The sequence below is a fragment of the Lepisma saccharinum genome, chromosome 21, assembly GCF_977018435.1.
Source record: "Lepisma saccharinum chromosome 21, izLepSacc3.1, whole genome shotgun sequence".
Classification (NCBI taxonomy): domain Eukaryota; kingdom Metazoa; phylum Arthropoda; class Insecta; order Zygentoma; family Lepismatidae; genus Lepisma; species Lepisma saccharinum.
Window position 1 is genome coordinate 17,391,822 of NC_139249.1, and position 16,774 is coordinate 17,408,595.

A 16,774-nucleotide genomic window follows, 5' to 3' on the forward strand; every position below is an offset into this window, starting at 1 on the left:
TGAAAAAAGATCTATACTGGAGACCATCAAGAAGAGGAAAAGAAACTGGTTAGGACACTGTCTAAGAAGAAACTGCCTGCTAAGAGATGCCTTGGAGGGAATGGTTGAAGGAAGAAAAGTCCGTGGAAGAAAGAGATATCAGCTTATGGATGATATTAAATTAACTGGGTCGTATGCTATTACGAAGCGTAAGGCAGAGAACAGGGAAAGCTGGAGATTGCAGTGAAAAACCTGCCAATTAGGCAGAAAACAATGAATGAATGAATGAATCATATGACCAATGTAACTTGAGTTGTACCCCAAAAAGGCACGCCACTGATTCAAGCTTCAAAATGCAGCGGTACCTTGAAATGACTATAGCTCAGAAACTAAATGCCCTAGAGATATGAAAGATATACCGTTGTACGCAGAATGAATCACAGATTTAGACGATATATAATTTATGCACATTCGGCGTACATATGGAGGGAGAAAGGGGGAAATCCCCTCAAAAATACTTTTTTTTAAAGAAAATTGGGTTTCGCCCACCCCGCCCTCCGAAAAAAAGGATATGAAAAGTTGAAAATGCACATAGAAATTATCGCTGGCATGTAAGAAACAGAAAAATATTTGCATCATTGTCGTATGACCAATGTAACTTGAGTTGTACCCCCGAAAGGAATGGCCACTGATTCAAGCTTTGGGGAATAATCACCAAATCAAAGGATGTTGGCTTACCTTCTTGTTTATTCTAGACGAACACTACGGCTACACTACAAACACTGAGTAATACCGAAGGAAACACTGAGTAATAACGAAGGAGACCGCTCCCGTCGTTGTCCTCGCGATGCCTGCTAATCTCCCTCTCTCTGTTTTTCGTCCCCAGTCTTTCACCCCTGCTTCCAGGGGTCAAATCACCTCGCGTCTGGTAAGGCGGTTCCTTCTCCCCCCGTTAGGTGGCAGCAAAAGTCAGCGGCTTTCGGTGGCTGTCGCTACAAAGCTTCAAAATAGAGCGGTACCTTGAAATGACTATAGCTCAGAAACTAAATGCCCTAGAGATATGAAAGATATACCATTGTACGCAGAATGAATCACAGATTCAGACGATATATAATTTATGCACATTCGGCGTACATATTTAGGGGGAAAGGGGGGAAATCCCCTCGGAAATACTTTTCTTAAAAAAAATGGTGTTTCCCCCCGCCCCCCCCCCCCTGCCCCGAAAAAAAATGTCAAAATGCACAAAATGCAAAATTTATGCAAATTTGGTGTATATATGGAGGGGGAAGGGAGAAAACCCCCAAAAATTATTTTAAAAAATCGTCACTTCACCCAAAAAATGTCCTCGCACTTGGGCACAAAACGACACCTACGCACAACATTCACGGACGAAAAGCTAGAACGTAGTGACAAATGAGTGCCAATTCTTGCAGCTGCTTGAAATTCTATTTTTAGACAATGCTGGGTAACCCCTGTTGCCACTTGTGCTAAAAAAACAAAGGTTCCTTCAGCGCGCTTCGAAATTCCATCCTCACAACGCAGATTCAACAACCAGTCTTCCCCCTCCCGCCCCTGCTTGCGCCCTCACGGAAAACTTTCATTTTGACATCGGATACTGATAAACAAGCTTCCTTCGAATGCACCTAGCAAGAGGGAGTGAAAAGCATTGCTTTAGAACAACAAAGCCGGTCTTCCTTTGTCGGCGGAAAAAAATTGACCTTGAAAAGAGACGCAAAAGAGAAGTCCCTTTTCCCGCCTTTCCCCCTCCATTTTCATGAAGACAAAAAAAATGCAAAAAACCATTTCTGTTAAATACATGTGTTAGGAACAATATAAAAAAATAAAATCGAAATTCTAGCCAAAAATAGAAAAGTTATAACGTAAAAACTACGACCTTGACACAGCGTCTCGATCGAGACGCTTGGTGGCCGGAGATTTACTTTTGGGTATCTTGTTCGAGATGCTTGGGCAGCAAAAGGTTAATTATGCTACCTCTGTTTGGATGCATTTCTATAGCATGGCTAATCTCTAGGGTTATGGGTTCTTTCTTTAAGAATGTAAATCAGACAGCAGAGATATATGCCAATGCATATAGATAAAGAAAATATATATTCTGAAACTTCTACGATACAGCGATTATGTGCATTAAAATTTTTGTAGAGAATTTTTTTTTCTTTCTTCTCTGGAAAGATTATCTTCTTATTATATGGAAAGGTAACTTCTTCTTTCTGCTAGGAAAGGATTAACTACTTCTTTCTTCTATAGAAAAGTAACTTCTTCTCTTTTCTTTTGTGGAAGGATTAACTTCTTCTTTCTTCCATTGAAAGATTAACTTCTTCTATTCTTCCATAGGAAGGTTAACTTCTCCTTTCTTCTAGGGAAAGATTAACTTCTTCTTCCCTTTTCTTCTATAGAAAGATTAACTTCTCTTTCTTTTCTTCTATAGAAAGATTAACTTCTTTTTCTATTCTTCTCTAGAAAGATTAACTTCTTCTATGAAAAGGTTAACTTCTTCTTGCCTCTTCTTATGAAAGGATTAACTTCTTCTTTGGCATGAAGCCCAAATATAACTATCCATATTCAATGTACTTTGGGGCTACAAATATTGATATAGTGCCACCAAGATAACAACCAAAGGGACAACCAAGGATTGCGGTTATACTAGTGCTGCCTTTGGTCCAGTGCGACTAATGCAAAAAGCACAACCATAGTGCTTTGGGGCGACAAAAAGTGCCACCAAGGGGAACAACAAAAAATCTAACAAGAAGTTTCCTTCTCGCCAGACAGAAAAGACGCAGATTTGAATTAGCTGCTTGACTTCTTTATTCTCCTATATGTACAGCGTATGAGGATTATGTCGATCATTGCACTTCTTTTATTCCTTTGTTTGTTATTCTATATTTACAGCGATTTAATCTTTACTCATTATCTTTTATTTGTTTTCTCTAATTTTAATCACTTTCTGGTTCCTCCTGGTTCATTAGTAATTTACTTTCCGTTTTTCCACTTGTGCTGCCATCTATCATTGTTTTCGTCAACTGTTTCCACCTATGTAGGCACGTAACAAAAACTTAATGAATAAATGCAATAACTTACACAATGACTAGTGAAAGTAAAAGGGAATATGACATTAATAGTGGCAGAATGTTTTTAATAAGTATAATATAAATGAAAAATAATACAGTAATGATTTTTTTTAGTTTTTGTGTATAGTTTTGCTTAACCTTTGTCTCATTGCTTTATTCTTGTATGAATATGTATGTTGCAGTATGCATAATTTTAATTATTACTGCCCAGAATATTGTGAGGCATATTTCATGATTAGTTGCACTTTCTTTCAATATTGAGATTCTCATATGCGAGCCTGGGAATCATTTAAAGTATAGATCTGATAGCTTGATGCAGTATAGTAGCAGTCAAATAGTTATGTATTAATATTTATAAACAGGAAATGGATTTATATGTAATTGCATATCGTCATATGATGCTAAAATAAATGTTATATTCTGTTATCTTTGCAAATTGTTTTGGTCTACAAAATCAACTTTTGTGTCCAAATGTCCTCTGGAAAGTCTATATATGCTTCAATTTTGGATTGTATCGTCATTAATTTCTGCCTCCTCAATTGCTGTATAACCTCTCCAATTCTCCTGACATCTTACATTATCTATATTATCAATGCAAAAACCTATATTTCATGCTGCATCGCTGGATATCTCAGTAAATCGGTATGTGAGCTTGAAAAATGCCATTTTTATTTCCCATATTTTTACGTATGTACATTTTTTACGTAGTTTAGCTGTTTTTACGTATCATGTCAATATTTTAAAACATTTTCCAACACATATTCCATTTTAATACTATTACTACATTTTCCCTTCTTGTGTTAAATACCAAATGTTTTCTGTTCATCTGCATTCCGTACATTTTGTGCTGTCTGTTTATTTGAGATATGTGTTATTTATTATCTAGATTAAAAATATATTTGCATATTTAACACTTTTTGGTACATATAAATCCATTCCTTGCTTATAAGTATTCCAAACAAAAATTGTTACATTTTGTAGGTTTGGTGCGTATTACTCACAATTCCAGAATATAAAAAGACGTTAAAAGATTTTTAACGTTAAAACTTTACTTACGTATGCGAGTATGTTGTTCTTATTTTTCTTTCTGTAGAACTACGTTTCGGAGATTAACTATCTCCTTCTTCAAGATCGTCATTCACTAAAAAACTTGCACAAGTTGTATATAGTGATACATGCAGGTTTTTTAGTTTTTTAACATTTTTAACTGAGAATAGGTTTATTGTGAAAGTCTTTTAGTGAACGACGATCTTTTTATATACCTCAAGGGCGAGGATATAATATTTTAAATGTATCCACACCAACCCTTGTCCACAATCCTTGTATTACATTTCGACGTGGTACTATGCTAAGTACCTAGTTTTTTCATACGAACCTGAAGAAGGAGATAGTTAATCTCCGAAACGTAGTTCTACAGAAAGAAAAATGGGAACAACATACTCGCATACGTAAGTACAGTTTTTAACGTTAAAATTTTTTTAACTTTTTTTATAAAAATTGTTAGTCTCCAAGAATTGATATTTGTGGAAATTACTAAGAGTGTATGAGCATCGGTACATAATTGTATAGACTCAGTTGTAATAGATTCGGAATGATAATTGTTTGCATTTTCAGCCGAAGCAACACCCTCCTTAAATATCTACTGGCCTCCACCAGCTAGATGAGCAGAACAAAAGGACACTTTGCCTGTAAAGAACAGTGATGCTATGTTGATCTTGACAATATACAATGCATCTGTCATTCTAACGATCTTCTTAACAGTATAGAATATATGCTCAAGCTTTTGCAATGAAATCCATTCCATATTTGAAATATACTCCCATATTAAATGCATTTTTGGTATTCCCAGTGTAGGCACAAGTGGTTCAAATCCCATTTTGAACTGTAGGTCGAGTCCCAATTAGGCTTACTGTGCATTAAGTGGACTTAAAAACAACAAATCAATCAATCAATGCATTTTCAGTAAATATAAGTCTGTCTTTAGGGACAAAAGGAAGAAATTCATGTTTCAACACTTACAACAAAGTTTGACAATTCATTGTTTTGGTAACAAAAAATAAAGCATATTTTCTATTTGAATTTTGCATCATCATTAGGTCATGTAAGCTTAATACATTGTATTTAGCTAGACGAGCTGCTTGCTTATTGGAAATTACCATTTTTCACAATTGTAAGTCCATATTTAAGTCTGTATATTGATTAAAAGTCCCACGCCGTGGCCGTGTGGTCTAAGGTGTCATGCTTTCGGTTTCAGCTACGGGATGTGCACGTTCGAGTCTTAGGAGAAGCGTAACAACTTTTCTCCTGAGATTTCGGCCTGCGTATGGGACCAGTGGCTACCCACCATCATGAGAAAATTGAGAAGCTATGAATGAGTATCGTAACCCGATCATGATAACTTACAACAACGAGTTGGGGTTCATTGTGCTGACCACACGTTACCCCGTAACTGGTTGGAGACTGGCAGTTGGTAGGTTGGCGTAGGCCCTCAATGGACTGTTGCACCATGCGTTATTTATTATCGTGATTAAAAATATATTTGCATATTTAACACTTTTTGGTACATATAAATCCATTCCTTGCTTATAAGTATTCCAAACAAAAATTGTTACAGTCTCCAAGAATTCAAATTTGTGGAAATTACTAAGAGTGTATGAGCTTCGGTACACAATTATATCGACTCGGTTGTAATAGATTCGGAATGATAATTGCTTGCATTTTCAGCCAAAGCAACACCCTCCTTAAATATCTACCGGCCTCCACCAGCTAGGCGAGCAGAACAAAAGGACGCTTTGCCTGTGAAGAACAGTGATGCTATGGTCGCATCTGCAAAAGAAGGATCGTCGGATCTCATGTCTGAAACAAAAACAAAATCAAGGTAATTATTCTTTGTGTGAAAGATAAAAAGTTGCATATTCTGCACAGATTTCTGCTGTAAAGTGTATGAAAGTTTTGAATGCTGTTATCTTTTCTGAAAATAAAAATGGATACTTTCTATTTCCCAAGTGCAGAATACTAACATACTCATTTTATTTGTGTACTGCCATGTTGGGGGTTACTTCTGTTCTTGTTCTGTTCAGCAACCCCATCCCCCTCAATACCATTCAAATTTTATGCTTTCCACGTGTTTTTTTTTTAAATTCTTTATAATAATTATTATTTTTTTTTTACTTAAGAGTTCTAAATGTTTGTGTATTTTTGTTAGTGTCACTTTTGGCTAATTGCGACAATGAAGATGAGTGAAGATTGAATGAAACTGATGAATAAATACTCACAGTAAATACCCATACCGAGGCTGGGATTTGAACCTGGATACTTTGGTGGCAAGATTGAAAGTCGGCCATTTAATGTACTCGACCATTAAGCTAAATGTTTGTTTGTGTTTCATTCAATATTTCCAAAGGTCTTCATCAAGAATATTGATAACATGTCAAGAATGTTGAAAATTTTGTGAAATGAAGAGTGTCTCAAGTGTATCTGCTTGGTGCTCTCAGATTAAAAAAATGTATATACCGTATTAGCCCGAATATAAGCTGCACATTTTATCCAAATTTCAATTGTGAAAAATTAGGATGCGTCTTATATTCGCAACCTTAAAAAAAATTTGGCATTTCGTCAGTAGTGACACTAGTGATAGCGGTGAATAAGCAAATTTTGTTGCCTAATAAGTACTTTACCAGTAGTTAACAGAAAGCTATCTTTGAAGTAGGTATAGCACACAATTGTAACCTTAATTTTTCAATAATGATACCGGTACTGTATTTTGTAATCTTAATTTTTCAATAATGATACTGTATTTTGTATGTACTGTATTTATGATAACTTAAAATACCTATTTACCTACCTAATTATATTTCCCTAAATGTGCTGGTAAATGGTTACCGATATTTTCTTTTCGCTCCTTCAAATTGTAGGGTGCGGCTTATATGCAAGGGTGGCTTATATTCGGGCCAATACGGTATATCCTTTTTTTACACACTTTCCTTGATCCTACTTGATATCAAGTGCTATTTGAGGTTGAAATTTGGAAATCAGAAATAGTTTTCATTGAGACACAAAAATTATTTCAATTGTAGTTATTCTTATTTTAATATTGTTTATTGGCTTGTACTTTTTAAATTCAGTCAAGTTACAAATTTGCCTCTTCATCTTCCTGTCAGAATAGCTTCTCCCTAAAGCACACCCTTAATTCAACACTAAATAATTACATTTTATCTCAGGCAATTGTGATTATCTTTTTATTTATTTATTTATATATTTATTTATTTTATACATTTTAGACCCAGGCAAAGACGTCCTGATATTCAAGTGTATGTTCCTCGTCCATTGCGTGGAGCCGAAAGGGAATCAAATAGCGTTCAACGCTCTCCGTCACCAGCACCGAATGCAACATCCACTCCTATTCGCAGAGTCGCCAGTCCAGCTCCAACACCGAACATGCCAGCTCCTCCACAAGAACACTCAGAGGAACTGAAAGTAAGAATGCTCGGAAGGAAAGATGCAGCAGTAACTGTCAAGAAACCGTGCGAGGCGGATGGTGAAAAGGATGTGAAAGATAACAGCAATGAAAATTGGGAGCATTCAGAAAGTGACTCCCCGAGATGCCTATTGAGAAGCAAGGACGGAGTGAGCAGTGGAAGTGATTCGGGAAGAACTAACATGAGGAAAAGTAAAAATGATTCCGGTTTTGATGAAAGCATTGAAAGTCCATGCAAAGATAGTGTAAAGTGCAACAGTGTAGGAGATAAGAGTGTGTCTTCGCCACAGAAGATTAGTGAAAACAGTGTGGAATCTGTACTCGAATTAAGTAGCGAGAGTTTGAATTTTGATCATGAGAGCAGCATTGTGAATAATTTTAAAAAAACAACTGAATTTTCACATTCAGAGGGCATTAGAGGTACAAACTATGTGAAATCGATGGACGGTACTGGCCGTGACAGAGTTAGTTTAACGAAAGAGCTAAATGAGAGTGACGTGCAAAATAATGTGAAGAGAACAAACAATAAGAATAAAATAATCGGAGGTCGCTTTTCGTCTGACGTACTAATCATATCAGATCCTAAGCCGGTGTTGAAAGTCTTGCCAGAGAACAAACTCAAAAGCAGTGATACGTGTTCCCTTGAAATTCAGTCGCAGGAAACTCCAATTAAAAAGAAGAAAGTGAAGCATAAAGAGGATGACGTCAAGGTTGTTAAGAAAGTGAACAAGGAAACTGAACAGAAGGCGAGGAAGGACGAGAAAGATTCTGGACAGCAAAGGACAGACATTAATGTGGACGAGTGTTCGTGGGAGATGCTGTTTGATGAGAATGGTGACTGCCTGAACCCAAAGCTTTTAGAAGAAGTAAGTATACCTTATTGTCATATTTTAGGTGTATTTGTTTTATAGGTTAGGTATATTTTTTTGATCATGGATCTAGAATTTGTTGTTGAAGATTAACTGGCTACATTTCCTGTTACTCCAATATGTTTTTTACATCAAATTCTGTACATGTCTAGAATAGGTATGGCGAGATGCACATATTTTTGGTAAATAAAAAAGCAAAATTTCTGTACAAAAACAGAGTCGATTTTGGGTTCAAAACCAGTAAATAAAATAAAATTTCGGTGTTATAGCGGTGAATAATCACATCAAAAGTGCTATATAAAATGACATTTTGGTTTTAAAATTGTGAATATAAACCTAAATTTGATTTAAAAACTGCACTTATTACACAAAATAAACTTATCCCTTCTAATAGCACATTTATGTAGTTACCAGAGCATTAAGTTTATTCCTGTGTAAAGGGGTCCATTTTTACTTCTCAAATATTTACAGCAGAATTAATCAATGTTTCGTGAATTGATAACTCACAGGATACTTCAGACTTCAGAAAGTGTCGTGTCTGTATATAAACGGTAAATTTCGTGTTTAAGAGTCAATTTCACATTTTGCAGTTCATTTCGCATTATTTCGTGACAATACAGGGTAGAAAAATGCACCTCAGACCTTTCAGAAACATAAAAAATGAACATTACAGCATGTTGTTTCATATTTCGTGTTTTCGTCAAAAACGAAATTTGCATGCCTCAAGGTATGGCCAATCCGGATAACATTTTATCCCCAGATATCTATCCAGATTTCAAATATCCAGCCGCGGTGGCTCAGTCGGTAATGCGTCTGACTACCATGCTCAAGGTCCCAGGTTCGATCCCCGGCCGGTTCAAATCCGGGAACTTTTCTAACGGTGGAAGCGGCCCTGGAAGCGGCCCCGGCGCCAACCCAGCGTCGAATAACATGGGTACCTGGGGGAAACCCTGGGGGGTAAAGGCGGTCAGGGGCGTGATGCTGATCACATCACCCTCACTCACGACCGGATCAAGAAAGTGTGGGGCGTTACCCCCACACCCCCTATATGCCTTCATGGCATGGTGCTATGCACAGGGGAACACTTTACCTTTTTTTTTTACCTTTTTTTCAGATGTTAGATATTCTGATATATGGATTATCCATACTGTTTTATGGGCTATCCACATATTCTTTTATACATCATGTTTAAATTTCAGGAGCGAATTTACAATACCAGGAGTATCTTCAATTGCTTTCGGCATACTCACTAATTTTGGCCTCGTAATCACGAATCTGCAGTTAAAATTTGGCGGTCACGTCTAGAAATTGCAAAATATGTTGAAAAGAGTGGGTCAGTGATCAGAGTAAACAGCCTTGATTTAGGAAGAAAACAACTATTTTTTGCAATGATTAGCGTTTCAAAACTATATTTATGATGACCCTTAATTTTAACTATGCTTGCGTAACCTAACCTTACCGTGAATGGTTCGTGGGGCAAACATGTTTTCCACCTTTACGCAAGATGCCATTTTCTCACATGCAAATCAACACTCCATTCAACTGGTCTCACTTATTGCACAACACTTGAGCAACGTTGGTAGCAAGACCGTTGTGTGGAAAGGAAGGCGTCTTCATATCAGAAAACATGGTTTCCATGTTAGTGTATGGAGAATCATAGCGGTAATTGACAAGGTTATTTTGCAATTTCTATATGTGACTGCCAATTTTTAACTGCAGATTTGTGATTACGAGGCCAAAATTAGTGAGTATGCCGAATTTGAAAGCAATTGGAGATACTTCCGGTATTGTAAATTCATACCAAATTTCACTGTACAGATTTTCTACAAATCCTTCAACTCTTTACTATCTGGATATCTGAATTATCTGGATTATTCATTGCATCCCAAGCAGATATCGGATAATCTGTTTTCGGATTTTGTGATGATCCCTAGTCTAGAAGCACACTTATGGCATCTTTTGTGCTGAATTACTTTTCATTCTTGTGTTATTAACATATACATATTTCTCAGATACCAGCCATTTGTTGACTCTTGCCCTAAATAGTAATTCATGTGTACCAGAAAGTCATATATCAATGTTGTATGCATAACCACTGTTGGATTACAAACTAATAGTGTAAATGCTGTTATTCATCATCAGCGTAGAGAATCGTAGATTAATATTAGTAGAAAATTTCTTTTGACACCCGTACATAGGTAACTTATTATATAAGTATGGAAGAATTTGCGCACTGTTTCTAACAAAACTTAGTCCAAAAAAAAAAAAAAAAAAAAGGAATCTCACGGAAATGCAGCTTGTTATTAGTTTGGGAGCTTTATCCCCAAGTGACATTACACATCCACCAGATTTAGCGATTTCTCGCTAAAGTTGGCAACTGTCATTGTTGTCCTGCAGTATGTTAATGTATTTTCTCTTCCAGCTGACAGCAGCGGTTGGTGAGGTTAGCATAGAGAAACCAAAGTCGGATTACAACAACTACCAGACCAAGGAGTGGGTGATAGGAGACGAGGAGTTCTCCCACGTGGTGGAAATATACAACTTCCCATCTGAGTTCAAGACGCAGGATCTTTTGACAGTCTTCTCCCCATTTAAGAATGCTGGCTTTGAAATCAAATGGGTAGATGACACCCATGCCCTGGGTGTATTCAGTAGTTCCCTTGCTGGTAAGTAATCTTTGTTGATACAGGACGAACATGTTGTCTGCATAGGCAAATTATTTTTAAAAAAACGACAAAATGCAGTGGAGCCATGTTAATCTGAGCTATTGGAGACCAGTTGACTGGACTAATTGTACCTTAAACTTGTTGCACCATTCACAAATTGTCTTGTCTGTAGGTGCTTCTGTTCAATATTTTGTATGAAATCTCCCATTATACAGTCACAACCAACTCACAATTAGCAAATTCTAAAATGCAGAACACATGTTCGCCAGGTTTACATTAACTGCATTGTACTGCCACCTAGTGGCTAAATCAACAATTATATGATAGGGCCTATTAAAGAGTGCTTAGTTCTTGTACAGTAAGCGTTTGAAACCCCAAAGGGAATTATGAATCACCCTGTATTTATAGTTCAAGAGTGTATTATTCACAAGAAAAATGACGTAAAAAGTTGTTTGTAGGTTGAAAGGGATGTTTATCATCCTCACATACATTGTGTGGTAATAATTTGTCTGTTTTCCAATAGAGGTGTCAATGCCAATATTGTTGTTAGGAGTCAGGTTTTACAATACAAGTCAACTTGAGGAGAAGTTCAACTATTGAGAACTGCACTGACATTAATTATGCAGGTATTCTTGTCCTATTTCACTCTTTATAATGTATCGTACAGTTCAATACAGTTTCTGCATTGATTATATTGGAGCCGAGTGGTGGAGTGGTTATCACAGCATGCTGCCATGTCAGGGATCCCTTCATCTGATTATCACTCATCCTCATTGTTGCGATTAGCCAACAGTGGCCAAACCTAATTCAATCATCCAATCAGAGCATTGATTATTGCATTTTCTTTCGCAATAATAATATATGGATATCTTAATGTGGCTTTTGATGCACCCTGTACATCAAACACTCGTATATAGCAAGAAAGTGCCGCATTGTGGCTGGGGGATCTAAGGTGCAAGCTTTGGGCTGCTACGGGACAGGTTTGAGTCTCCGGGGGTGAAGCATAACAACTTTTCTCCCTAAGATTTTGGTATGGGATAGGTGGCCGCCCACCATTGGGAGACATTTGCATAGCTACCAATGAGTAGCATAACCCGGTCATGTAAAACATATGACAACGACTGGGGGGTCCACGGTGCTAACCACACGTCTACTCCTCACTCTCAGTGGGAGCGAGGCCGGCAGTTGGTGGGTAGGCACTGGCCCACGGGTTGTTACGTCGTGGGTTATTATACATCAAGAATGTACACATACAAGATAGGTTGACATTATCGTAGGTGCCAGCTGGTGTGATGTACTGTGTACTGGTTGGCATAATGAACTGTGAAGCCAGAAGTCCCAGGCTTGAATCCTGAGTAAGGTATCAATGTATCACTGTGTTTGTCTTATCATTCATTTCATCATTCATCTTCATCATCCCAAATAACCCAAGAGATATAAACAATACATTATTGTCAAACTTTTCATGATGTATAATTTTAAAGTTGGAAGAGCAAGCCTGAAAGTTTTATTTGGCAATGTTGCACTAGATTTCTGCACAATCGTCAAAATTTTCAAAAACTGTATTGAACAAAAAGAGAAAAATAACTTGTAAATAAATACATAATACTTTTTTTAGTGATGTTAGTTTTTTTTAAAACATCAAGTTTTGGAAGAGAGACCTTAATTTTAGAATTTTCATTATTCACAATATTTGAAGTTAAGTAAAGGTCACACTTGTGCCCGTGTTTTTAAGAATAAATACCTATAAGTGATTAATTTCCACTTATATTTTATTGGTTTTGGCACATTTGTTTTTTTTAACAATACACTGTTCCAGAAATAAAAGTGGAAAAAAATCACTGATATTATTTGTTCTTAAGACTATGTATTGCTTATTATGTTTTTTTTTGTTGTTATTAATTTTACTTCTCGTACAGTCTCTAATATTTGTTTCGAGGCTTTTTGCCTGCTTTTATGTGCAGAAATTCAGTTTCTAATAATACATTTGTTTTAAGTAGGTGCCTTTTCATATTCTGTGCCATGCCCAATCGTGACCTTTGTAATGATTTGTTTTTGTGTGAAAGTCCGTACATCTGTATATGTTGGTGAACGAGTAAGCAAGGTATAATTCATGATAATTTCGGTCTTGACCAACATGACTCGTAAATAGATATGTATAAGTAATAGGAGAAATGACGCCAGATGTCCACATATCTTTAATAAAAAATCTTGGAAAAATTCGTTAAATTTACTTTTATGAAAAATGAAGGTTTTTTTTTTGTACAACCTTTGTCAGAAAAGTACCAGGACTGAGCTCGTAAAAAATAATTTATTCAACTTAGGAACTAATGGTCCTAAGTTTTGTCAAAATAGTCCCCTCGGCTATGTATACACAGCTGCCACTGTTTTTGGAGGTTATGGAAGCAAGCAGGGAAAGCTCCATCTAGGATGCTTGTCAGCACATCTGTCACAAAACTGTTTGGATTGCTACCAATATCTTCATGATGCTTCCCTTTCAGCGGTGTTTGCACACGGGGAGACAAAAAAATAATCACACGGTAACTGGTCTGGTAAATATGGGGGATGTTGTAGAGCAGAGATACAATACTTGGCCAGATATTCCTGGACTGATAAAGCAGTATGTGGCCTTGCATTGTCGTGCAATAAGAACCACTGCCCAAATGCCCACAAATCAGGACGGCACCGCAGAATTGCTTGACGCAAATGTTTCAGGACGTCAATATAAAGGTTTTTGTTTATCGTTTGTCCTTCAAGCAGATATTCATGGTGCACCAAACCTTTAGCATGAAAAAATGGGATCAACATTGTCTTTGGATCATCTTGCACTGAATCTCTGCCCTTCCAAAACCTTTTGTGCCATTCAAAGATACGGCTTCTCGATAATGCCTTGTCACCAAATGCTTGCTGTATCATATTCCATGTTTCACTAGGGGTTTCCCAGCTTAACACAAAACTTAATGTTAACTCTCTGCTCGGAATGCACATCCATCACGACACTTGTGTAACTTCCAACTAAAGGTGCCAACGAGCCAAACAGTGGGCTCCTGCCACCTAGTGTGTTTACATGGAAACACTTCCAAGGCCATTTCTATTCAGAACACATACCAGGTGACTGAATAACACCCATTTCTTGTGTTTGAATATCACAGGTAAAGAATAAAAAAACAGTCCTGGAACTTTACTGACAAAGGTTGTAGTAGAAAAGCTCTTACAAGAATGCTTAAAAACCAGTAACAACAGTGGACAAATTCATTACAATAGGTGTTCTCATCCAATGAGAAACATCTGAAAAAGTGACGTCCATTTTATCTGGAGCTAATGTTTTCTGCTCTCCATGTTAAGCTTAGATCTCTGCCCACACGAAGTGCTCTTTGAGTGTCATACCTTGACTCATCATTAAGTATAGATTCTGAAACATATTTTTACACTGGGTTTAGATTACTTTGAAAACCTGTCTTCTTAATTACAAACTTTCTAGTTAGAAAAGTTACATTTTAAATTTGTTGTGCACAAAAGATACTACAATTGGATATATTTACCATTACCAACAGTTCGAGTAAATAATTTTCTAGCAAAATTGTTCATACTATGTAGAAATCTATTACCATAAGCAGTTATTGATATTTACTAGGGCTGAACCAATGCTGATTCTCATACCAATGCTCGAAAATTGTAATAATTAAAAGTTGTTCAAAATATTGATTAATATTAGTGTGCAAGTATTCCACTCAAATTGCATACACAGTGTGTGCCATAATTTTCTGGACTAGGATGAGAAAACAGGAATCACATGTGCAATGACACTCCTTGGTGTATATTATTCAAAATACATCCCTTGTGCTTCAATACACTGAATGCAACGTTCATACGGCTTGTCAAAACAACTTTTAGAAGTCTAAGATGGGAAGAGTGTTGAGATACTCGATTGAAGCTCTCTGAATGTCTGCAACATCATCAAACTGGGTCCCTTTCAGATGGAATTTCGGTTTCGGGAAAAGGAAAGAGACAGATCAGGAGAATAGGGGGATGGCCAAGCAGAACAATCCCCTTGGAGGCCAAAAACTGATGGACAACCATTGATTGGTGACTTGGTTCATTGTCAATCAAGAGTGACCATGTGCCCTGTTGTCGGTATTGTGGGCATACCCATCGAACTCATTCCCACAGATGCTTCAAAACGAAGGTAGAACTCCCCTGTGTCCAACTTGTCCATTGGGAACAAATTCTCTATGAATGATACACATACATCGAGTTGAAGAAGGTGACTAGCATCATCTTGATATGTACGGTGCAGGCGAACTTTCTTGGGTTTTGGGGACCCTTGGCCCTTCCACACTGAACTCTGACACTTTGTTAAAGGCTCATGTTGGAAACACCACATTTCGTCACCAGTCACAATAGTTTTCAGGAAATTGGAATCCCTGTCCGCAGCCCTTATCAGGTCTCGGCAATGTTGAAACCTTTGGGTTTTCTGGTCATTTCCGACATGGTGACCTAGGGAGGTGTTGCTTATGTTGCTGTAACTTTTAAGAGGATCCTTCCCCTAAATTCAGATTTACCAGCAAGAGAGAGAAAACATCAGGGTAATTGGAGAAGGGGTGTTTATTCAAATCATTCAATATGTAAATGCACTACATCAGTCCAGAAAATTATGGGACACACTGTGTATATATCAATTTACCAAGAGTTTTGCTTTAAAATATTCAAGGATTACCATATTGGCTTGAAAATATGCAGCACCCTAGAAATTCGAGGGAGAAAACAGAAAAAAAAGCAATACCCAGATATAAGCTGCACACTTAGGGGAAAAAGGGAAAAAAGAAAATAATCCGAGAGATTGAGGAAAGAGAAATTACCGGTAGCAATTTCATTCTATATATCTAGTATTTGGAGAACAATATGTTCCTATAGAATTTCCCTTCAACTTACTTTTTTGTTAGGCATGGTATCAATCGTTCGTTAACTTCAGTAGTAACAAGTATGTAAATTTTTGTTATGCTGCCAGTTTTGTTACAGACGCTAGCTGTATTGTTGCATTATTTAAAAATGAGAACAAGTATCATTTTTAAACAGCACACATGATATGATGAACTGTTGTGAAAGACAAGGTCGTGAATATAAGCCGCAACTTCACTTTTAACAGTTAAAATTTGTATAAAAAGTGCAGCTAACTTTCAGACCAATTTGGTACATCAGAATAATGAAATACATTGAAGAGGTTTTCTCGGGCAGGTGATTTTCGACTAGGCTTCCGAGAGCTAACGTCACTCGCATCTTCAGGTATTGAAGTGCCGAGATAAGTCAGGGTGAAGTTATAAGTATTTGTTGTGGGAGGGGTCCGGTGTAGGTGGCGTTTCTCCGACGTATATAACTTCACCCTGACTTATCTGCACTTCAATCCCTGAAGATGAGAGTGACGTTAGGTCTCGAAAGCTCAGAAGTACATCTGGAAATCACCTGGCTGATTGCCTGAGAAAACCTCTTCAATATTCGCCACCAGGAAATCTTCAAGAATTGTTTAATTAAAATACATGTTTTGTAATCACAAAAGCCAATTCAAGCAAAACTGGTGCAAACTAAAAAGAAGCTTCGAATTTTGCATAAATTCCAGGATAATGAGACATTAGAAAAGAGTCATGCAGAATTTTTGTTGACCCCTTAAAGGTGAAAGTGCTGGTATTGGTTGATACTGAT

At 37.0% G+C, this 16,774-nt stretch overlaps 1 protein-coding gene across 2 annotated transcripts in view; it reads left to right on the top strand.

The window, feature by feature from the left end:
- LOC146004510 (uncharacterized) overlaps positions 1-16,774 on the top strand; it is a 109,685-nt gene that overhangs the window by 80,876 nt on the left and 12,035 nt on the right. For both annotated transcript variants that reach the window (XM_083143382.1, XM_083143381.1), the window contains exons 4-6: positions 5,790-5,943; positions 7,346-8,408; positions 10,834-11,077. In XM_083143382.1, coding sequence (XP_082999508.1) covers positions 5,790-5,943; positions 7,346-8,408; positions 10,834-11,077 — 1,461 coding nt within the window. The remainder of the gene's footprint in view (positions 1-5,789; positions 5,944-7,345; positions 8,409-10,833; positions 11,078-16,774) is intronic.